The following is a 21,679-nucleotide window of genomic DNA, read 5'->3' as shown; positions in this document are numbered from 1 at the left end:
TCAGTTTACCATTTAATCAAAGCCAGTTGGGCCTGGGCTACAGCTCAGGGAGGTGTTAATCGTGGAGGTTCATTCATGTGCCACTCCAGCAGCTTCTAGAAGTGAGGGGCAAGGGTGGCAACCTTACCCATCACCCCAGTTCGGTTGTCCACTGGACGTGCCAGTGCGTCACAGCTGCACGGCTGATTTCTGAGGCACAGCAGGATGTGCACCGTGCCAGCAGAGACCCCGAAGATGCACAGCGATTATCCAAAACTGTGGCACCTGCAGCATTACAGAGGCGTTTTATCTCCCCCGTACATGGCGCAGCACAGAGTTGCCGCTGTCTCCACGCTGAGGCAGGCAATGCTCTAGCAAGCGGATCTTTGTCCAGAGAGCGAGCTTCATAATGTCCTCCTGGCAACCTGTCTGCAGCCAGTCTTCCAGCAACAGAACCTAAGACTCGTCTTCATTAGAATGAGGTGGCCAGCACCTTATAGGAATTACCCAGCACCCAAATTTTTGGACCTCTTGTCAGGTGTTCAGCAGAAGAGCGTCTCTGATGGCCCCCTATGTTAAAGATGTTGGTTTCCCGAGGTTGAATACCACCCCGTCGTTCTTGAGAGAGACAAAGAGATACCAGAGAAATTAAGTGGCTCTTCATCGTTAAGGCTTCCCCATGCACACTACAACAAGCCTAGTTCAGTGACATCTGCCCTTCCAGCTCCTTTATGGGCACACGCACCTATTTAGAAATGAAAGAACAATTCTGCAAGCTTTGTGGGAGGGCCGGGACAGGCCGGGACGGGACACTAGTGTTAAATTACCCCTTTTACACCTCGACATTGCTCTGAAAATGTCATCTAAACTGAGTATGATTTGAGAGTTAAAAGAAAACCAATCCAACAGATGTTTCCCTTCACAGATACTGTCACGTCTCCACCCTGTGCTCTGACTGAGAGCACGTTGTAGCCCAGCGATCCGATGGAGACATCAGCTTATACAACAGGAGCCCGCAGGTGCGGGGAGAGCAAAGCGTTCGGGCATTTCTATCACAAAGAAACCGTAACCAAATCCCTGACACCGAGGCAAAGAGAGAGCAGCGCGTATCTTATGATGCATTGGCAAAGGATAAATATTTGCAGTGACCCAAGCAAACACACCAGGGTCCTATATTCCTTACGTACATTGTGCCATCAAATGACAGACTCTTTTGATTTGGAAAAGGCACCAAGGTGAGGCCGTGCTACGGCGCAACGCATTTGCATCCCCTCGGTGCTTTCACGCGTCTTCGGTGCCACAGGGACGTGGCAGCACCTCTCTGATACTCTTCATTAACAAATGCTCTTCGCTAACAAATTCTTCCCACAATCTAGGGACGTATATACCGGTTCCCTGCTGCTACCGCGTTGCTGCATTTAAATAGGCAACTCGGACTACCTTGGGTACTTAATTTCCTTCCTTGCACAAAAAAAAAAAAAAAAAAAACAAAAAAAACAGACAAATGGGGGGGGAGGGGGAACGGTCTTGGGAATATGAAAGCTAAGAAACTTTTATTTCCAAAAAAACCCAAACCTGCCCTGCTGGCTAAGCAGCAGCCATGCCGTTTGCAAAAAACCCCAGCATCTAAAACAAAGGAAAACAGCAGTTCAGTGTGCAACTGGGGAAAAAAAGACACGCACGAAACGCGCTTTCCTTCCCCCAAAAAAACAACCCAGCCGCTGCCGTGCTTTTGCGGGCGGTGTGACGGCGGGGGACCGCGGCAGGGGGCGACCCGTACCCCTGCCCTTGCGTCCCCCGTCCGCGTCCTCGCTGCCGCCGGAGGGGAGCGGGCTCCGGCGGGGGAAAATGGAGCGTTCCCCGGTCGGCTCCGGCACTACAGCTCCCAGAAGGCAGCCGCGGCCCTGCCGCCCTGCCCCGGGGGCCCCGCAGGCCCTCCCGCCCCCCCAACGCCGATCCCCCCCGTCTCCCGGTCCCCTTGTCTGAGCTGGCGGCGCCGGTCCCCCGCTGCCTGCCCCGGGGGCGGGCGTCGGGCAGGCAGCCCCCGCCGCCCGGCTGCGGGAGGGAGCATCCTCCTTTTGTCGCCGATCCTCCGGCGTGGTGGCCGGCGGCGGCCTCCCCGTGCCTGCCGGCATCTGCCGGGCGTGCGTGGGTTTGTTCACCGGTGGGTAGGAGGTGTGGAGCTGGAGGCGCTCCAGCCCTTGAGTTTGGGGTGAGTTTCACTCCGCAGCTGCGCTTGCTGGTCCAAGAGGCTGCGGGGGGGCGACTTCGCAGAGAGCATGGGGGAGAGGTGGCCTGCAGCTAGGACACAAGCTGTTCATTGCCACCGGGATTTGTTCTGTATTCACTAGCGATTCCCCCAGAAACCAATCCTGGCTTTACCCTTGCATTCTCCCTCCCACCATCTTTTCTGTTCTGGGTCTTTGTTTTCTCTTCTTGAACTTACTCCCCTCACTGTGCTGTTTGGTAAAGAAGCAGCAGTGAAATGCCAGTGTTTTAAAGTGTGGTCTTGAGGTTTTAAAGTCTGCGTTGGGATCTAGTCGAGGGGGCTTGGGACTTGCTGAGCACCCTCGGCCTCCACCCTTGCGTCCTCGCTCATCATGGTGTGGCTTCGGTCTGGAAACTTTCTGTAGTGAAGTGGGGCAGGAGGTTTCCAGGACCTGAGCGCGCCCAAGTACAGAGAGGGGCTTCTGAGATGAACCGGTAACGGTGGGCAAGGTGGTTTTATCGTTTATTCTCCGTCATAGCTTGGATTGGATTTCTCACAGTAGCAACCCCCCCAGCCTCCCGCCTTCGTTGGAGCCTGTCCAGAGTAAGGCTGCTGAGCAGGCGCTGGGGTTTGCTGGCACTCAGCCTGCTGGGGCACCCGCTGGAGCACGGGCTGCTTTCCCCAAGTACTGCTGTGTTGCCCCTGTGGGACAAGGTGGAGCTGAGAGGGACTGACATCCCACCTACCCCTCCATTCACCGCTCTGCAAGCCCCTCACAGGGGAGGAGGATCAGCTTTTGCTCTCCCAAAGGCTTGCGGTTCCAGTTCATCGTCACTTGAGTCCAGTGGGCAGCTGGCCGGTGGCCCACCCTGAGGAGGACACGATTAAAATCCCAGCAGAGCAGATCTTCGTGCAGCGTGGTTTGGGGGAGAGGATGGGGGCAATTCCCACCCTCCCACCTGCCTTCCCCTTTGGCGTTCCCCGGCTGGGTGGCTGACAGTCTGGCTGTGGGACAAGGCTGTGAAAGGAGGTGGAGGTACCTGGGCCTTGCCTTTTCTCTTTCCAGTCCCCTCTGCTTGTTTTAGTTACCTTTTCTGTGCGAGTCTCTCCTGCTTTCATGGCAAAATGTCCCCATTTCCCAAATGCTGGTGTATAGAGAGAAACATCAGGCCAAGCCAGGCAACTCAGGTGTGAAATACATTTTAATCGAGTTTAGGGGTCTGTAGTTTGTCAGTTGCTCAGCTGAGCATGGGCTCTCCAGAAGGTGAAGCAGACATTGTGGGCGGAGGAGAGGGTGAAGGAGTGCAAGAGGGAAGGAAACAGAGAAAAAGGTCACGAGAAGCAAACGAGAGCATGGGTTTGTTCACGGATGTGTTTTAATATATCGCCCCACAGTACTATGTGCTGACCCGGAGACTGACAACACGCACACACACGCACACCCAGTGAGGGACAGCAGTGCACGTCAACGCTAAGCTGCTGGCAAGCACAGCCCAACACAGCACAGCACTTGGGGTGGAAGGAGGGGACGCTCGGGTCCCCACCACGGCTCAGTGCGATCACACGCCTGGGGAACAAGGACGCCGTAGGCCAGTACACATACACCTACACACATGCACAACGAGAGCGAGCCACTGGCGACACTCGTCCAAACACAGCTACAGGTACGACACTTGTCCAAACACACCAGCCCACGCACATATGTTCACCGCACATGCTTCGGCGTACGAGGGGAACACACCGAGCAGCATGCTCCCGCCGTCTAACACGTGAACAGAGTGGCTCAGACGCGGCCCTGCACACAAAAAAACCAAACAAAACCAAACAAACCAAAAGACACACGATGCCTAGATCCAGAAATGCTTACGACCCCAAAGCAAGGGACAGGGTGTAGGCCGCTCTCTCATCCTTCACCTGGGTACAACTAGCCGGGGACACCTGAACTCGAGGGGGTTTGAGGTGAGAGGGAACCGGGTGGCGGAGGGGGGAGAAAGAGCAAAAAAGGGAGCAGTGGAGGGAAGGGGGCTTCAGAGTCTGTGAGGTGGGAAAAGAGCAGCAGGGTAGCTGTGCCCTGGGAACAATGTTCAAAGAACACTTGGGTTGCGGAAGTTGTGTCCAGCAAAGCGTGCTTCATCGCCAAGCTCTTCCTCAATCCTGCAGGAAAGAGACAGCACGTGTCAGGCCCTTGCTGTGAGGGAGCGTCGGAGGCACCAGGGCGCTGGAGAAGCAGCGCATCGGCCGAGGAGCTGACAGGGGCCAGAGGAGCTCAGCTCCTGCCAGCTGCTGCGCTTGCGGGGCTGCACCCTCACGCCACGGAGGAGGGAGGGAGTCTGCTCCAGAGATCTCCCCGGGATCCTACTGTCATCTCTGCCCCTCATCTTCATAACAGTCCCCCCCACAAGCCCCATCTACCTTTGGGCTTTCAGCTTCTCACACCCCAGTTAGTCACTCCCCCCGTTTCTCTTCTGCGTTCCCGTCCCCGGAGCCCCTTACCTCATGAGCTGGTTGTATTTAGCCAGGCGTTCAGACCTGCAGGGAGCACCCGTCTTTATCTGTAAAGCATTCCCCAAAACAAACACTGTAAGACACTGTTATGACTTGCACCAGTTTCCTGTGGTGGGGCGGGGCATTCTGTCTTCACACCTTTTTGCTTTCTTCCAGGCCTGTGCATGGCCTGGGTCTCACTTACCTGCCCGGTGCACAGTCCTACAACCAGATCAGCAATGAAGGTGTCTTCGGTCTCCCCAGATCGGTGGCTCACCATCACACCCCAGCCGTTCTCCTGGGCCAACTTGCAGCTGCAAGAAGTGAGAAAGGCAGTCGTTAGCTCCCACTCCTATAACCACCACCCGCACAGGGTGACATCCAGGCACCCTCTGCTCCCACCCTCAGCATCGTGCACTCTGGTAGAGACAAAAATCAATGGATATCCAATGGATAGCGGGACACCCTGCTGTGGTTTGTTACCGACCCTTTCACAGGACAACAAGGGCAGTGGGCTGGACTTACGCTTGGATGGCCTCCGTGACAGATCCAATCTGGTTGACTTTGAGCAGGAGGCAGTTGCAGGCCTTCTCTTCAACAGCTCGCTCGATGCGCTTGGGGTTTGTCACTGTCAGGTCGTCTCCCACTATCTGAATCCCCACATTGGCCGTGAACTTGGACCAGGCCTCCCAGTCATCTTGGTCAAAGGGATCCTCGATGGAGACCACTGAAGGGACAACAGAAGAGACATGAGCGAAAGCTGCCTCCCTTCCCACCCCAAAAACACAAGAGAGGAGATGTTCCTGTTAAGTATGCAACACCAGTGCTGATTCCCTACTGCCGAGCAAAGCAGCTCACCTGGATAATCACGTACAAAGCTTTGGTAGAGGTCGCCCAGCTCGTCCGCAGAAATGTAGCGGCTTGGGTCATCTGGGGACTTGAAGTCCAGGTCATATTTGCCATCGCGGTAGAACTCGGAGGCTGCCACATCCATGCCGATGACAATCTTGTCTGTGTATCCCGCCTTGTCAATAGCTTCCTTGAGGAGCTCCAGAGCTGGGAGGAGGAAAGTTGCAGTCATGAGAGTCAGCCCGAGCAGGGAGCTCTGACTTTCAGTGGCAACCTCCCCTGGGAGGGTCCTGAGAGCCACTGAGAGTCTAATGGTGCGATGGGAGAGATAGAAGGGAGCACAGAATGCAACAGAAACGTGACAAGGGCCTGTCGAGGCCATATCCAAAAGTATGAGGAGGAATTAGAATACAATCTACGGCTCAGTGACAAGTTGGGGGAAGGCCTTGGAAAAGTCTGCACGTATATGAAAGGTTTGTATGGAAAGGCAGTGACAGATCAGGGGCACCCCAAGGAGAAGGAGCTTAGAAACCATTCCCTAACACAGGAGGTCAATGACACCGATGCATCATATTTTGAATCGGTCTTTGGGGAATGCTGTGATCTGGGTGTAGGAAGCCACAGCACTGCAGGCTGGGGCACCCCGTCTCTGCAGGGCTCTCACCTTCACTGTTTTCCAGGATGTTGGGGGCGAAGCCTCCCTCATCACCCACGTTGGTAGCATCTTTGCCATACTTCTCCTTGATGACACTCTTGAGGTTGTGATAGACTTCAGCCCCGATGCGCATGGCATCACGGAAGCTTTCAGCTCCCACAGGCAGGATCATGAACTCCTGCATGGCCAGTTTGTTGCCGGCGTGGGAACCCCCATTGATCACGTTGAAAGCCTGGAAGAGTCCATAAGAGAATCAGAGCTGAAGGAACCAGTCTTCGCACCACCTAGAGGAGGCTCTCAGGTGAGTCACCATGCCCATTCATGCCACATCCCACAGGGTAACGTAACACATCAACTACAAAGGCCAACGGCACATAAGCCCAGGGTCTTCGTTCCAATAGTGGCTCAACACAAATGGTTGGCGAAGACTTTCCCACCTGTTTCCCTCTCAGAGATCTCCCGAGCTATATGTGTTTATCTGTGCTGTGTTTATCTGTATGCATTTGTCAGCAATGCTACATCAATCTCTCTTCCAGGACCTTTCTCCTTGACGCTGAGAAAATTTTAGCATCCACAATACCCTTTGTGAAGGAGTTTCACAGGGCAGCTACCCCTGGTGTGAAGGCCCATATGCCCTTGTTCTGAACCATGCCCCAGAGGGTTCACATGATGCCCTCTGGTTCTTGTGCCAAGAGGGAGATCCTCACCAATCCCCACCACAACCTCTGCCATATCCTCCTCAGGCCCCTCTTTTCTGTGTTGAAACCTGACAAATCTCATGCCTTGGTTTGCTTCCTTGACAAGTACAGTGCACTCAGGTGATGTTTCAGTCCTATATCCCTTCCTTCTCTACCTCCCAACACACCCTTTGAAGTTTCGTTTGGAATTTATGAAGGTGGATGTCAAGGACAAAGGAGTCTTACAGGCACAGGAAGGATGAGATCGGAGTTGCCAGCCAGGTCAGCAATGTGCCGGTACAGGGGGACGTCCTTCTCTGCAGCTCCCGCCTTGCACACGGCCAGCGAAACTCCCAGGATAGCATTGGCACCAAACTTGGCTGTGGGCAAAACCAAGGAATTAGGCTTCTCAGGCAACAACCTTCTCTCCGGCGGGTAACCCTTGCAAGCCCAGCCTTGGGCTCACCACAGCTCTGACAGTGCCCCCCTACTCTCTAGCCCTGCAGCCTCCCATGCTCTTTACTTCCCAGGGCAAAAAAAAAAAAAAAAAAAGAAGAATGAATTACATTTGTTCTCTGTGCCGTCCATCTCAAGCATCAGATTGTCTATCTTCTCTTGATCCACAACAGAGAGGCCCTGCAAGAAAGAAACAGCTCCTCAGGGGGGGAGGCTGGTAAGAGCTGTTGGCTCCGGCGTGCGAGAAAGGAGGCGCTGATGGAGAAGCTGGGGGTTACAGGGACCTTTTTAGCTCATGGGGGAACATATACACACAAAGCTCTGGGAGTTAGTGCCTTGGAAATTAGTGCCTTAGTCAAGTTAGGTAACCACGATGACGTTGCTGCGGTGCAGTGTAGATGTACCCACGCTGGAGAGGGGATCAGCTGCAGCCCAGGCAAGGCCACGCATTGCTGGGGATACAGGACTCCCTTGGGGATTTACCCAGCCTTTTGGCATCTTCCAAGGAGCTTTGTGGTGCTGTGGCCACACAGAAGCTAGGCAGAACAACAGTACATGCTCAACCCCAAGCAAGCGAATGTAGACTGCATAGAGCCATCCCCAGGAGCAAGGTGGAGAGCAGGATTAGACCCAACACAGGCAGCCCTTCACCAGGCCAGGTGTTTTTCAGGGGTGGAGAGAGCTGGGCTCTCAGCCAGACCCCACCACAGGCTGCACGGGCTGCAACATGTGGCTTCAGCTCAGCTCTCGTCAGAGCAGGCTCCAGGTCTTCAGGTGTGAACGGGTTGAAGCTGTGACAGTGACACCACCGCTCCGCAAGGTTGTGCTGGGGGAGCTGCCAGACCTTGCACGGTACGGTCATTGCTCACCACACCACGAGTGCTGGGTGGGACGAACGGGCGTGAGGCCACAGGCATGTGGATGAGGTTCAGTGCTTGAGGAGGAGCACAGCTGAAAGAGGGAGAGCGCTCTACAGGAAGCATCGAGGGGACTAGCTAGGTGGTACAGGTGCTGCGGTGGACCAGGTAGCGTTAAATCCTTTCCGCCCAGAGAAAAGATCGCTGTGGACACGTACAGGCATGGAGGGCAGGAGGGGCGTGCCCAAGGTTCACAGAGAGCATCACTATGGCTGTTAACCCAGTGAGATGAAGAGAGGCAGAAACAGAGATCGGGGGACAGAGACGGACCAGAGTAAGCGTTGGACAAGGGAGAACAAAGAGAAATCCTTACAGAGCCCACGAGAGCTGGGGCGACAGTGCTGTTGATATGATCCACGGCCTGCAGGACCCCTAAAGAAGGGAAGAGACAGAGAAAGAGAGAGAGAGAGAGAGAGAGAAAGAGAGAGTGAGGCAAAGAGGAGAGTGGAAAGAGGGAGGGAGAGGACTGATAGACAGACTGAGAGGGAGACAGCAAGGGAAGATGGAGGCCCGATCTTTCACTTTACACTAGGTCTGTGCCTCCGTGGTCTCCCTGAGGGCAGTGGGACACATCCACATCACACCAGTGGATGAGCGGTACCCTCCAGCGGAGCCCCACGCATAGGCAGCCCCGGGGACAGGGTGCGGAGCAGGCATCTCCCCACCTTTCCCAAGGAAACGCGACTTGTCGTTGTCTCGCAGCTCCAGCGCTTCATAGATACCAGTGGACGCGCCGCTGGGGACCGCTGCTCGAAACATGCCTGGGAAACAGCAAAACATGAGTGTGAGACGAGCAGAGGGGGAAACAGAGAAAACCCTCATGTACCCGCTTCTGTCCTGCCTTCGTGGGACACGATGTGGCAACCACTTGTGCAAATGGATGGCCCCGCTGGCTGGCTGCTTGTGGCAGGTCTTCGCAGAGGTAGAGCACCTCTTGGAGGTGGAGCACCAGGGTGGCACGAAATAAATGTACCCAGGGCTTCCAGACTGAGAAACCTGGATTTCAGGCACCCAGAGGTCCCCACTGATCCCAGAACTACAGATGATGGGTGGAAGTCTGGCTCCTCAGCCCTCCTCCTGGTTCCAGAGGCAGCCTGACCCACAGCCTCCAGGGGCTTCCTCCCCCTCAGACTGGGGCTGGGTTTCTGCCTCCGTGAAGAAGGAAAAGATTGGTCGTATGCCTGCTCTGGCCCCTCACTGCTCCTCATTCCTCATCCCACCCCGCTTTGGGCCCAGCTCAGATGCAGCTCTTCCAGTTGAGGCACGTGTGGATGTACATGCCGGCACAGCGATCTCGGGGACAAACCTTCCCCTGCCTCACATGCATGACCATGGATGTGTTTCCAAACTTGTATTGTGTCCCAGGACTAAAAGCATAGCTGCAGCAGGGCATCGCAGGGATGCGAGAAGGTAAATATATTTATGTTAATGAAACCTTCCGTCCCTGCTACTAGCAGACACATGGCTCAAGTCACACACATGGCAGCCAGCTGTCTCGTCGTGATTTGCCCAGCACATGCGTGGAGTCGCTGAGCTTGTGGCTCACGCACAAGCAGAGTTTTGGTCTCTGCCTGTTCCCCCAGCTTGCTGTCCACCGGGGGTTCACCTGAGAAGACCCTCCGTGCTCTCGGCGGAGCGTGCCAGGCTGCCGTGCAGCACCAGCTCCGCCGGGGTGGGTAGGACTTCCCTTCCATCTCTTCTTGTCACCCCCGTACCTTTGTGCGTGTACAGGTCCACCTCAACGGTGGGGTTCCCACGGGAGTCCAGGATCTCGCGGGCATGGATCCTCTCGACTGCCATGGTGAGTCTGTGGAGAGGGAGAGGGAGAGGGAGAGGGAGAGGGAGAGGGAGAGGGAGAGGGAGAGGGAGGGGAGGGGAGGGGAGGAGAGGAGAGGAGAGGAGAGGAGAGGAGAGGAGAGGAGAGGAGAGGAGAGGAGAGGAGAGGAGAGGAGAGGAGAGGAGAGGAGAGGAGAGGAGAGGAGAGGAGAGGAGAGGAGAGGAGAGGAGAGATTTTCAGCTCTGAGAGGCCCCAGGATGCGGTGTTCACCTTTCTAATATCTACACAAGACACCGACAGAGAGAAGGGAGCTCAAGGAATAGCGTCCTTTGGAGCTGGAGCTAAAACTATTGGCTCAAGAAAATTTAGAAATTGCTATTAAATCCCAGATGGTAGGAATGCACCCACATTTTGTCCAGGAACTGGTTATCCATTTGAATTTATCCTGTCCCTTTGCTGCAGATGACAAACTGGGAGCTCTCTCCCTCTCTGCCTGCACCATGGCCGAGTGCTGCAGCTGGCGCAGCCAGGAGGTGCCCCCGGCTCCGGCGCCAAGGACGAGGCACAGGCTCCCGGCGTCCCCTTTCCCCTTGCCGGGAGGCAAGGACGGTCCCCGCCAGGGCCAGACAGCGAGCGGCCGCCGTGTCCCTGCGCGGCGGGCAGGGAGCCAGCCCGGCGCAGTGGCTGCCTGGGGCAGAGCCGGGCAAGGCAGGGGGGTGGCCGGCCTTCCGGGACCCTCAGCCCCTCTCTGGCCCATGGCGGGGGGGGCTGCCCCAGCCCGGGTCTCACAGACCCCCAGCCGCCGCGTCCCCCCATCCGAGAGCCTGTCTCAGCCTTCCCCTCTCCCCTGTCACCCTGCAGCGTCAGGCTGTGCTGAGGCGACGGGAGCGTGGCGGAGGCCGGCAGCCCAGGGGAGCCATCTTGCTGAAGGCCGCGGTGCCTCGGCCGTGGGAGAGAGGGCTCTGAAGGGAGGGGGGACCCGCGCCTGCCCCTGAGACGGGGAAGCGGATGAGGCCGGGGGGCGTCTCTTGTCGGGTGAGGAAACCTGGCGTTTTGGTTAAACCTGAAGTGGAAAACAGGCTGGGGGTTGAGGGCGGCTGCTTGAAAGACATGAAGTTTGCTCCCTATGGGGTCCAAAACAACATGTCCCCCCCGCCCCATCCCACCTTCTTATTCCCCCCGGCCGCGGGGCCGTGCGATGCCGGGGAGCTGCGTCCCCCCAAAGAGAGGGAGCAGCAGGGAGATGTGTGTCACCCCCACGCCCCCGGCAGCTTTTCCTCCCCTGGCTGCCACGGATGATTCATCCCCTCAACCCCACACGCAGAACTCGGCGCAGAGGCTGGGCCCCAGCCAGAACCAGGCCATGGTGGCACCTTGCAGAGGTACGGCCACCACAGGGGCTCAGCACGGGGGTTGCGTGCGGGGGGGGGGGGGGGTGGGGTGTGGGATGCTGCAAAAGCACATCACGGCACAGAGGGGAGCTAAGAAGCAGGCTGGGGGAAGCCGGGGTCAGCTCTGGACCCCGTTGCCTCGGGTGGGTGGAAATGGCAGAAGCGTGAGGAGGTGGCGCTGCTCTGAAGTTTTCGGCAAGAGCTTCCCGTACTGGGGTGTTTCAGTCCGCAACACCGGGGCTCTCTGGAGCCTGCGCAGGGCCCTCCACCATGTCCATCTGGGCTGGGATCCCCCATCAGCCGCTCTGGCAGGGCTCCTCACGCCATCTGGCACACACTGCGGGAGCTTCCTCCAGAGCCGTGCCCGCACGGCTGCGATCTTTCTTTGCAGCAGTGCCCTGGCCATGCCTGAGCAGCCTCCACAGGGGAGAGAGGAACAGGACCCCATTAATGTGATCTTTGACAGCAAGACGCCGTGCCGGCTGCGGTGCCTCTCTGCTTAATGTGGTCGTGTTGCCCACGGTCACATCCCTCTGCCCACGTCCACCTGCCCCTGGTTGGGGCCGTCTGCGAGGAAGCCCAGTGACAAGCCCGAATCCAGCTGTGCATGTCCCACCCCATCACTCGCTTGGCCTCTTCTCCTCTCTAGTCCTTCGCACCCTTTTCTCCACTTGTGTTGCTGCCCCATGTCTCCCCGCGTTTGCCCTCCTTTGAATGGCGCAAAGAACCACCCTGAAATCCCTGGCATCAGCTGCACTGTCCTGAAAGGAGGTCAGAGGCGGATAAGCCGGGATAAGGGATTGGGATGGAGCCATAGCCGGCAGCCCATAGACCACAGCGAAGAAGAGAGAGGAGCCAGGCTGGAGGCTGGGCAGGGCACCTGGGGAGACTGTCACTGCTGCAGTGCCTTCCCGTGGGCACTGCTTCGTGGCACTGCGTGTCGCCAGGGCATCGTCTCACTGGAGTTCGCGCCGCAGAGATTCCCCCTCCCCGCCGGGCAGGCCAGCGTGGAGAACACCTTTGCCCTCCGAGCCACCGCCACCGGCCCCCCGTGCTGCTGCGATTCCCCCGGGCTGGGCACTGCTCCCAGGAAGCCCGCACTGCTGCAGTGTCGTGGCTGATGCAGCTATTGCTCGCTTGACTGTCACCTCCTCTCCCTGCTGCCCCCCCCCTCCGCCCCGTGTGTGGCAGATAAGAAAACATCCCCTTCTCCTCCCTCCCTCTCCCTGGGACCCGGCTGAGCGCCCGTGTTTATGTCAACACCTCGGGAGACTTGGGGAGGGGGGGCACTCTGCACTGGGGTTGAGTCCTTTCCCCAGCAGTGCCCAAACTGAGCTTTCCTTCCTTCCCGCTACCCACCCCCCCACCCCCCCCCCCGGCCACGTAAAGCTCCATCCCGCAGCAGCTCCCGGCAATGCCCTTGGGGAGCACCACCTATCCTTGTGGGTTGCCCCCCTCCTGCAATTCCCTAGATTCACATCTGACATGATGCTTGCCGGGGGGGTAGGGAAGGAGGGAGTACCTGAAATTAAAATACGAAAGAAAAGTGAGAAGTCGGGGAGAGGCGGCGGGGGGGGGGTGAGAATGTCAGGAGAAAGAGGTGGGAGGAGCAGGGGGAGGAAGCGAGGGGAGTTTAGTTTTTAATGCCGCTCACCGTGGTCCTTCTCCGCGGGGACCCCAAAGTGCGTGTGGGGTTTGGAGGGCACAGGGTGGGGAGCAGAAACATGCATGCGGGGAGGGGGGGGGGTGGTGGTGTGCTGGCCGTGGGGAGAGACTTACCTTCCTAGGGCAGGGGTGAACGAGAGATTGAGAAAGTGCTGGTAGGAAGGAGAGAGGACGAAGCTGAGGAAGGATGCAGGACCTCAAGGGGAGATGATGTGTCCTCTAAGCCAACGGCGGCGGCAGCAGCAGGATGGAGACGCCCCTGATAGGGCCGGGACAGCAGCATGTGACCCAGAGCTGCGATGAGTCAGGATTTAGCAAAGCTTTGCAAACAGCACGTAGAGGATGGAGAGAGAAGGAGAGAGAGGCAGACAGGGGATAGACGTACACAGACGAGGGTTGAGAGAGCCAGGGAATAGGAGTGGGTGTGCAGGATAAACAATTCCACTCACTCCAGGCTCATTAATTATTTTTATTCAAATCAGAAATTCTTGTAGGGTTTTGGGGAGCCATAAATCGAACCGCAGAACCTGTAACTCTCCCCTTTCCCCTTTTCCCTCTTGGGCCTACTGAGAATAGAGCGTATGAGTGCAGTGACTGCAAAAACACTGCAGTACCTCAGGGCAACTTCCAGGACCAGGGTGGGTAGCCCTCCTCTTTTCTCCAGGGGTAAAATGAGGTGAAGGTAGCTCCGATACCTGCAGTTCTCACTTCTCCAGCTGCACTTGTGAGGGAAGGCAGGCATCTCCAAATCCTGACTGGTTCTGGGAACAGGTATTAAAACCGGCGGTCACTCAGTTGCATCAGCCTGGAGAAATCCTACTGTTTCCTGAAGAAGGAAAGAGGGAGAAGTTAAATGACTCCATGCCTGGCTTCTTTTCCCCTTTCACCGCTGAATTCTGCTGGTGGGGTTGGGAATGGCAGTAGGGTTGCGATGCTGGCCATCCCAATCAGGTTGCGAGGCCTGGCCTCTCTTGCAGGCTCCTCTGCCCTTGGGACTGACCTCCCTTAGCCTTCTCCTCATGTAATCTAGAGGAGGAGAGGCTTGGTCAGCATGTTTGATCCTCTCTCTTTCCCTTCACTTCCTTCTTCTCCCTATGCCGTGCTGTTCTCACCTTTTCTTCCTGCCTTTTCTGACGGATTTCATTTGCCTCTGCCCGCTCATCTTGCTCAACTAATTCCTTGTCGAGGCGTTGCAGGTGTGGCAGCAGGACCAGGACCTCCAGCCGGTAATTGGGTTCATCAGAGCACGGATTGTCCAACAGCACCAGTGCCTGCAGCATGGGGAGGACCTGCAGTTTTGCCACCTCCTGAAGGCTACTGATCCCATTGCTCCTGAAGAAGAGGAAGGACAGAGCGCAGGGGAAAGTGACACATGCAAGTAGTGAGGTCGTTTTGGAACAGTAAGCTGACAAGACAGACAAAGCAAAATGTAGCAGCGTGATAGACCGTAGACCTTAGACCGCAGACCTGTGATCTAAGGTCCAGAGCTGCCTGCAGCTCCCCAGACTAAGGGACAAAAAGAACATGTCCTCTGGATTTCTCTGTCCTCAAAACAGTATTGTGTGATATCGCCATCACCCTGTATGGCAAATGCTGAGAAGTAAAGGGCACTTGCAGTCACGTCCAGGACACAGAGAACACACTTAGAGGGATCCAAAGGAGTTATGGCAAGGAATAAAAAGTATGAGGTGGGATGTGAGAGTAACTGGAGGAGCAGATCTTTTCTGAGAAGCCCAGCAAAGACGCTGGCTGTTATACTCTTAGACAGCTGACTGCTGAACACCAGTTAAGAATGATAAAGATCAACACATCCCCATCGGGTCTTCAACTTCCAAAGAAACCAGAAAAATCCTAAAGATCTAAATGTGAGTACAGCCTGATGAAGGGGTCTCTGGTCCCAACACAGAGCAAGGAGGACCCACCGTAGATTGAGGTACTGCAGGCACTTCATGCTACTACAGAATCCATCCAGGGTCTCAAGCTGGTTGTCACGCAGGTGCAGAGTTGTCAGCTGTCCTAGCCCCTCAAGGCCTTCAAGGCTCCGAATGGCATTCTGGGCCTGAGCACCAGGGAGGCAGGAAGACAGAAGGGAAAAGGGGACGCACAAGAGAGGGAACAGCAGTTATTTCTGGCCTTTAAAGCTCTTTCTACCCTTCAGACTCCCTACCACTCATAACGCAGCCTTCTCTGAAGCTAGATCAGGTTGCTCATCGGCTTGGCCAAATGGGTTCTAAGTATTCAGATTCAGGGACCAAAAGTTTGCTGCACCAAAAACTTCAGATTGAAGGACCAAAGTAGCATCACTTGGTGACTGGGACAAAACCACCCCAGATGAATACTCAGCTGCCAGCACAGCACCCCCTTCCATGGCAGTGCCGAATCTGAGTCCCTAAGGCCTCAGAGAGCGACAGTGTGGAGGGGAAAGCGGGGGCCTGAGCCTGAAACAAGTGTATTTAAAGGATGAATAACCAGCCCCTCTTAGTCACGTAGTCCATGTAAGTCCAGGCATCTTCCACTGTCCGCAGCTTCTGTTGTGGGGGAAATCTACTACTCTCCTCTTTTACTCCTCTAGGAGCAGACGCAGGCTGTGTGCTCCTAAGAGAGGTTGCCGGGGGGCGTGGGGCTTGTTGGCTGGTTTAATTTTAAGCTTTTCCAGATATAATTGCTGTTTTCCATCCATAGGTGCACCTTCTCGCAACAAACCTGACAATTGTACAGCAGGAAGAATGTGTCCTATCAGTTCAAAATTCCCCATCACTGAATTTCATTCCCTTCACTCTGATGTGAGTTATTAGATGGGGAAAAACGAAGTCCTGAATTTCAGCCATAGTTTCACAGCAGGATTTCGGCTGCAAAAGACCACTAGAGGTCTCCTGCCCAAGGCCAGGCTCAGCGCAGTGCCCGCACCAAGGAGAGGTCAGGCCGCTCATCGCCTTCTGCAGCCGAGTTTGGAACATCCCTGGTAACTACAACCTCCACGCCACGTTCTCCAGCCCGGAGCTGCGCAGGGCTCCACTTGGGATCGTGGCTCTGGGCTGCAGTCTCTAAGGGTGCAGATACCTGCACGGGAAATGGGGAGAGAGCTACCGTTGTGCTCTCTTTTCCTTGGTGGAACTCAGGCAGTGATGTGGCCAACGCCTGAGACTAATGAAAGGGGCACAGGCTGAACTGGTGGGGTAAGAGGAAAAGGACGTTTTGTAGAAAAGGTGGACTCTCATGGAAACTGGACAAGGAAGAGTCTGGACCAGCTGGGCCAAGTAAAGAGGGTAACACAAGGACAAAAAAAGGAAAGTCGGAGATGTAGCGAAAACCGTGCAAACAGTTTTAACAACCAGGAAGGAGTAGTACCTCAGAGGAAATCAGGAGCTGGTGTGGGAAATAGGGTGGGGAGCTCACAGGCCACTGGTCTGTAAAATGAATAGTAACCTCCCATCACTCTCACTTTCTTCATTACTTCAGTGTGAACAGTTTTAACAGCTGCAAGCACTAACAGGACAAATACAGAATGGATTTTTTTCAGGGTTGTTTTTTTTCCCCTAAATCAAAGAACATTCCACATGACTGTTTTAATTAAATGCTCACATCATCACCCTACCTTAGATACCTTCACGTAGACGTGATGCCACCATTTCTTATGGACAGCTACTATAACTATGCTCCTCACAATTCCCTCACCCCTTCCTGCATACCTGACCTTGCTCTAGCTAGTCTTCGGCACCACTGCTGCACAATGACCAGGAACCAACACAGCCCTACTGACAGCAGTGATCCTCAAACTGATACAAGTGCCACGTGGTACGGAGCCAGCTCATAGTCTTCCTGCTAGTTGGTATAACTTTTTTAATGCTAAATTTCGTCTGCAACTATGTCATACATTAACCAAATTTAGTTCAGGTCCTTTCAATTTAGCCCTTTGTCTTGAACCCTGTCCTTGAGGGCATCGGCTTCATCTACCCATGGCTCAAGTAATACCAAAATCTTTACACAGAAAGCAAAGCAGTACTGGGAGAGATGATTTAGTGAGCGGGCAGACATGGGAGACAAATTCAAGCCCCAAAGATTCCTGAGAAATGAGTCAGTTCCAGTTTTAATAATCACGTCGTGCAATTTGCCCACTTCATATGTGCAGCTCAGAAATTCCTCAGTCATGCCAGGAACCTTCTTTAAACGCAAATGCAGTGCTTGCTCTTCTGTAATCATTCACTAAAGTCACTGGTTTTAGTTTGAAATTCTGTATTGTATTGAGTGACTTATCCACTTCGTCACTTCTTTCAGCACCTCTCACCCTAAAATCTGTTTTCTACCAGAAAATAGCAGACAATCTCAACAAGCAATCTCCTCAGTGTTTTCTGCCAGGGAGCCTCGATGAAAAGAAACCATATAGCTTTTCAAAGCCTTTATCATCTTTAATTGCTTTTTAAGAGCTAGTGACTCAGGACACCTATCCAGTCTTCGCAAGCTGTAGCACTGTGCGTTGCATGGAACTAAGCCATACATATTTTCTTCACTTGCATCTCTAGGAGTAAATGTTCCTTGAAGCAATTATTTTTGGTATTAGGAAATTGGTTCTCCTATCTTAGTTTCACTTCGATATTCAATTGGTTTCTTTTTTGGCAGCTGAAGGTGTGAATCATATAATTGTGCTGTTTTTAAACCAGTATTTGATTAGGCCCATCAGAGAGGAGAAGGAGGCATCACCTCCCCCTGTCACCCAGAGCAAACCTGTTGCCTTCCCCACTGACCACCGTGGGTCCCAGGACACAGAGAATACAAGCTTGCTTAACACTGCCAAAAGGGAATACCACTCTCCAGTAGGATGCTGTGAGGGAAGAACACTGAACATTGCCAGCTCCTCCACTCTCTGCAGAAGAATTACTGGTCAGTGGCTACTTACTCCTATGAGGACAGGCTGAGAGAGTTGGGGTTGTTCAGCCTGGAGAAGAGAAGGCTCCAGGGAAATCTTACAGCAGCCTTCCAGTACCTAAAAGGGGCTTACAAGAAAGCTGGAGAGGGACTTTTTACAAGGGCATACAGCAATAGGACGAGGGGTAGTGGCTTCAAACTGGAAGAGGGTAGATTTAGATTAGATATCAGGAAGAAATTTTTCACTATGAGGGTGATGAGGCACTGGAACAGGTTGCCCAGAGAAGCTGTGGGTGCCCCTTCCCTGGAAATGTTCAAGGCCAGGTTGGATGAGGCTTTGAGCAACCAGGTCTAGTGGGAGGTGTCCCTGCCCATGGCAGGGGGGGCTGGAACTAGATGATCTTTAAGGTGCCTTCCAACCCAAATCATTCTACGATTCTACTCCCTTCGCGCTATCTGGGCAGACAGCATAGAAGGAGCTACCCCAAAGAAGTGATTTTGTCTCTTTAGGTCTCTGAAATCTGTGCCTTTCTCAGGCTGAGAAGATTGAACTGAACACTGCTCTGAAGGGGACGGCCTCCTCCCCTCTGCCCACTGACTGGAAGCGCCAGGCTCTGCAGCAGCTCTGTCCCACTCCCCTAGCTGGCTGATCCCTTACCAGGTAGAGGTTCTTGAGCTTGGGAAGACTGAGCCCTGCTGTGCTTTCTAGCCTGTTTTCTCGCAGCTCCAGGATTTGCAGGCTGAACAACTGGCCATGACTCAGGCCCAGCGCTGTCTGGATTTTATTTCCTGAGTGCCAGAGGAGGAAGAAACGATGAGAGAGTTAATCCCACCCGAAGAGAGCATCCTACGTGCAAAAGAATGAAGGCAGGTGGTCTGTATCACCTTTCAGGTTGAGGTTGGCTAAGCGGGGGTGAGTAATGCCCTCCATATCCTTGATACGGTTGTGAGCAAAGCTGATGATCTGGAGGTAGGGTAGCTCCTGCATGCAGGCACTGGTAAGCAGATTCCTATCCACCTTCAGCCAAAGCAGGTGGGTTAGGCTCCTCAGAGGAGACAAATCTTGCAGCTTGTTCTCTGACAAATCCACATACCGCAGGTGAATGAAGGATTCGAGGAGGCTGATGTCTGTCAAGTCCCTGTGGGAGGGAGGATGTGAATAAAACATCTCTCATATTTCCCCCTGCTAACAGCTTTTAGTTTGCGCCTCACCACTACTAGAGGGAGGGCTTCCTCCCTCCCACTTTCCTGCTGTCCTAGGAAGCCTTGCTGGAGAGAAGGAGGAAAGGAGAAAGGCGATAGGGACAGGTGGAATAGTGTGTAAATAAGGCTGAATGTTAAGATTGAACCTGCCTTCCTGGCACAGGGAGTACTTATTCTCATTGAACTGCCAGGAGAGGGCAGAACCAGAGCAGAAAAGAGGGTAAGTGTGGGTGGGGTGGTGGCAACAGCAAGGACTGTGTGGAAGGAGTTTGCTAGTTGGAAAAAAAGCTGTATGAGATACCTATGAGACTGCTGAAAGACACAGTCTTACTGAGGCCTGTTAGTTAGGTCCAGGGTTATGTGGGTGTACAGATCGGGCTGAGTCTCCAAACTGTCCCCAGGCCATTGTGGCACTGTACTTACAAGTGCATGGCCTTCAAGGTTAGCAGTTGACGGGAGAGATGCTTAATGGATATTCCCCCAAATGACTGTGGGGAGGTCACCCCGTTCAGGTGCCCCTAGGAAACCACAGTCCAGAGCAATGGTCAGGCTCGCCTCAGTCTAGGGGGACACTGATGTTCCCACCAGTGCGTCTAGCTATGGTGGAGGCGGTCCCCAGCTCAGGGCTGGGGGTGGACAAGCTACGCTGAAGCACAGACTGGAAGCCAGCCAGCCAGAGAACATGGCCTGGAAACGCTCCTGCCCCACAGGGTCTGTCACCAGTGGCCTTATGATGCAGCTGCTCCGTGGCTGCATAAGTGCCCAGGGAGGAGGAGGCCTTCTCCCGGGGCAGGTGTTGCACACTCACTTGTATTTGGCTTCAAATTTCACATAGGCGTGGGCCAGGCCGTTGCCGGTCTTCGAGAGGAGAGAGAGGCCCTCCTTCAGGGCCTCCTCCGTCAGGGGACAGGGGGCCGGCACCTGGGAGAGAAGGAGAGAGCGTGACGCCAGCGCTGGCCTAACGGCAGCCAGAGGGTGCTGAGCCCCCCCTCCCTCACCTCTTCTTCCTCCGACAGCGCCTTCTTCCCCTCCTCCTCCTCCTCCTCCTCCTCTCCTTCCTCCCCCTCCTCCTGAAGGCTGTACTCCTCCCCGTCCAGCTCCTCGCCCTCCATCCTCGCAGGCCCCGCTTCCCTCACGGCTCAGGCCGCTCCCGCCGGGCCGCGCCGCCCCGCTGCCATGGAAACCGGGAGGTTGAGGGGGAGGCGGGGCCCGCCGCCGCTGCCATAGCAACCGCGCTGAGTGACAGCGCCTGCGCCGGGGGGCGGGGCTTCCTGCTTCCCGCCACGGCGCTGCGCGGCCCTGCGCGGATTTGCGGGGCGCTGCGCGGTTGTGCGCGGTGCTGCCGGCACCCTCGGCCTCAGCCGCCTCCTCCTCTGGTCGTTCCCAGGGACGCCCCTTCTCTCACGAGCCGCATCCTCGCTCCTCCTCCTCCTCCTCCTCCCCCCCCCCCCCCCCCCGGCCTTCCCCGAATCCAGACATTTCTGCTGCCACGTTAGCCTTTTCCGCTAATGCGAAACCCAAAATCTCGTCAGCTCGGAGTTAAACCCCCTCCAAAAAAAAAAGGACGACTTCTCCTATTTCACAGGCCCTGTTCCGGTTAGCGCGTCCCGCAGCTCACCCTGCGTTTCCTGCAGCGGCGCGGGCGCTGGTGATTTGCCGCTCGCCGGCCACCCCAGCTCCCCGCGGCTTCTTTCTCATCACCCTGCGGGTAAATACTCCTCCCGGCCGACCGCTTGGGTCAGTTTGCTGCCCCGGCTGCGGTGGCCCGTCCTTTTTGATGTTCAATTCCACGTGCAAAGCTCAGAGCGTGCCTTGCCTTCATCAGAAGCGCTTTGTCATCCTACTCTGCCTCCCGGCCCTTCCTGGCTGGGTGACATCCACGATCATTAGGAGTGTATCCAGAGAGCTGAGAGACCGTTTTGGTGGGAAGGGACCACTGGAGGTCGTCCTGTCCATGCCCTGGGGCCAAAACGGGGCCGGGGTTAGGCTGGGCTGCACAGAGGGTGGTGGCCACTCGGGCGGTGAATATCTCTGAGAAAAGACATTCCCTCTGATAAATGTTTAATTAACGTGTTGAGCAGAATTAGGCTGGGACTCTGCATGAAACCTCCCATGACGTGATCTCCTGGATGCCAGGAAGTGGATTTTGGGGTACGGCGTCCCGACCCGCTGTGGGTGACGATGCTTCAGCCCCCTGCCCCAGGCTGGGGAGGGCTGAGGCTGCTGGTGCCCAGCAGATGCCATCGGTGCCTCCCAGGCTTTGGTGACCCCGTTGTCTGCCGAGCAGAGCTGGGTGTTTTCCGGCCGGGAATGCTGCTCAGAGCTGACAGCCACCAGCGTTTCGCAGTTAATGCCAAAGTCCAAGGCCCTGCACCCTTTCTCTCCAGTGCACTTTGCTCCATCACAACCCCCCTGGGCAACGTCAGTGCTAGATAAGCTGGTCCAAACTGAGCTGGACCCAGAGCTGTCAGACACGAGCCTCACGCTCCTCCAGTGCCTGTGCCGGCCATCACCCCCTCCTGCAAAGCATCCCTCAGCTGCTGCCCGTGTCCCC

The 21,679-nt window shown here is 55.5% G+C and overlaps 2 protein-coding genes across 4 annotated transcripts; both read right to left on the bottom strand.

Annotated features, from left to right (window-relative positions):
- Positions 1–3,869: 3,869 nt before the first annotated feature.
- On the bottom strand, positions 3,870–13,269 carry ENO2 (enolase 2). 3 transcript variants are annotated; one of them, XM_054188250.1, is made up of 11 exons: positions 13,174–13,269; positions 9,942–10,033; positions 8,892–8,987; positions 7,420–7,489; positions 7,100–7,233; positions 6,186–6,408; positions 5,531–5,728; positions 5,198–5,399; positions 4,878–4,986; positions 4,682–4,740; positions 3,870–4,342 (listed from the first exon to the last, which is right to left on the bottom strand). In XM_054188250.1, the coding sequence occupies exons 2-11, from the start codon at positions 10,005–10,007 to the stop codon at positions 4,273–4,275; spliced, it is 1,227 nt and encodes a 408-aa protein (XP_054044225.1). In that variant the 5' UTR covers positions 10,008–10,033; positions 13,174–13,269; the 3' UTR covers positions 3,870–4,272. The 3 variants fall into 3 exon arrangements, with proteins under 3 accessions (XP_054044225.1, XP_054044224.1, XP_054044226.1); XM_054188249.1 differs by lacking the exon at positions 13,174–13,269 and adding an exon at positions 10,412–10,523; XM_054188251.1 differs by lacking the exon at positions 13,174–13,269 and adding an exon at positions 8,540–8,598 and having other exon boundaries at positions 9,942–10,026.
- A 267-nt stretch (positions 13,270–13,536) lies between these two features.
- Positions 13,537–20,502, bottom strand: LRRC23 (leucine rich repeat containing 23). The gene is made up of 7 exons (XM_054188253.1): positions 20,124–20,502; positions 19,934–20,046; positions 18,808–19,061; positions 18,581–18,711; positions 14,982–15,118; positions 14,172–14,391; positions 13,537–13,885 (listed from the first exon to the last, which is right to left on the bottom strand). The coding sequence occupies exons 1-7, from the start codon at positions 20,235–20,237 to the stop codon at positions 13,847–13,849; spliced, it is 1,008 nt and encodes a 335-aa protein (XP_054044228.1). The 5' UTR covers positions 20,238–20,502; the 3' UTR covers positions 13,537–13,846.
- Positions 20,503–21,679: the final 1,177 nt, after the last annotated feature.

The sequence above is a fragment of the Rissa tridactyla genome, chromosome 1, assembly GCF_028500815.1.
Source record: "Rissa tridactyla isolate bRisTri1 chromosome 1, bRisTri1.patW.cur.20221130, whole genome shotgun sequence".
Lineage (NCBI taxonomy): Eukaryota > Metazoa > Chordata > Aves > Charadriiformes > Laridae > Rissa > Rissa tridactyla.
The sequence above is the reverse complement of the archived record's forward strand: the minus strand, read 5'-3'. Positions and strand labels throughout refer to the sequence as shown.

What these genes read in the sequence shown, in the direction of transcription:
- ENO2 (XM_054188249.1), bottom strand. Translation starts at nt 10,505, where the DNA reads ATGGTGCAGGCAGAGAGGGAGAGAGCTCCCAGTTTGTCATCTGCAGCA. An exon ending in GGACCTGTACACGCACAAAG is followed by an intron (nt 8,988 to 9,941) that starts GTACGGGGGTGA and finishes GCTGTTTCCCAG; the next exon opens with GCATGTTTCGAGCAGCGGTC. An exon ending in CTTTGTACGTGATTATCCAG is followed by an intron (nt 5,400 to 5,530) that starts GTGAGCTGCTTT and finishes TTGTCCCTTCAG; the next exon opens with TGGTCTCCATCGAGGATCCC.
- LRRC23 (XM_054188253.1), bottom strand. Translation starts at nt 20,237, where the DNA reads ATGGAGGGCGAGGAGCTGGACGGGGAGGAGTACAGCCTTCAGGAGGAG. An exon ending in AGCCAACCTCAACCTGAAAG is followed by an intron (nt 18,712 to 18,807) that starts GTGATACAGACC and finishes TCTGGCACTCAG; the next exon opens with GAAATAAAATCCAGACAGCG. An exon ending in CTGCAGTACCTCAATCTACG is followed by an intron (nt 14,392 to 14,981) that starts GTGGGTCCTCCT and finishes CCTCTTCTTCAG; the next exon opens with GAGCAATGGGATCAGTAGCC.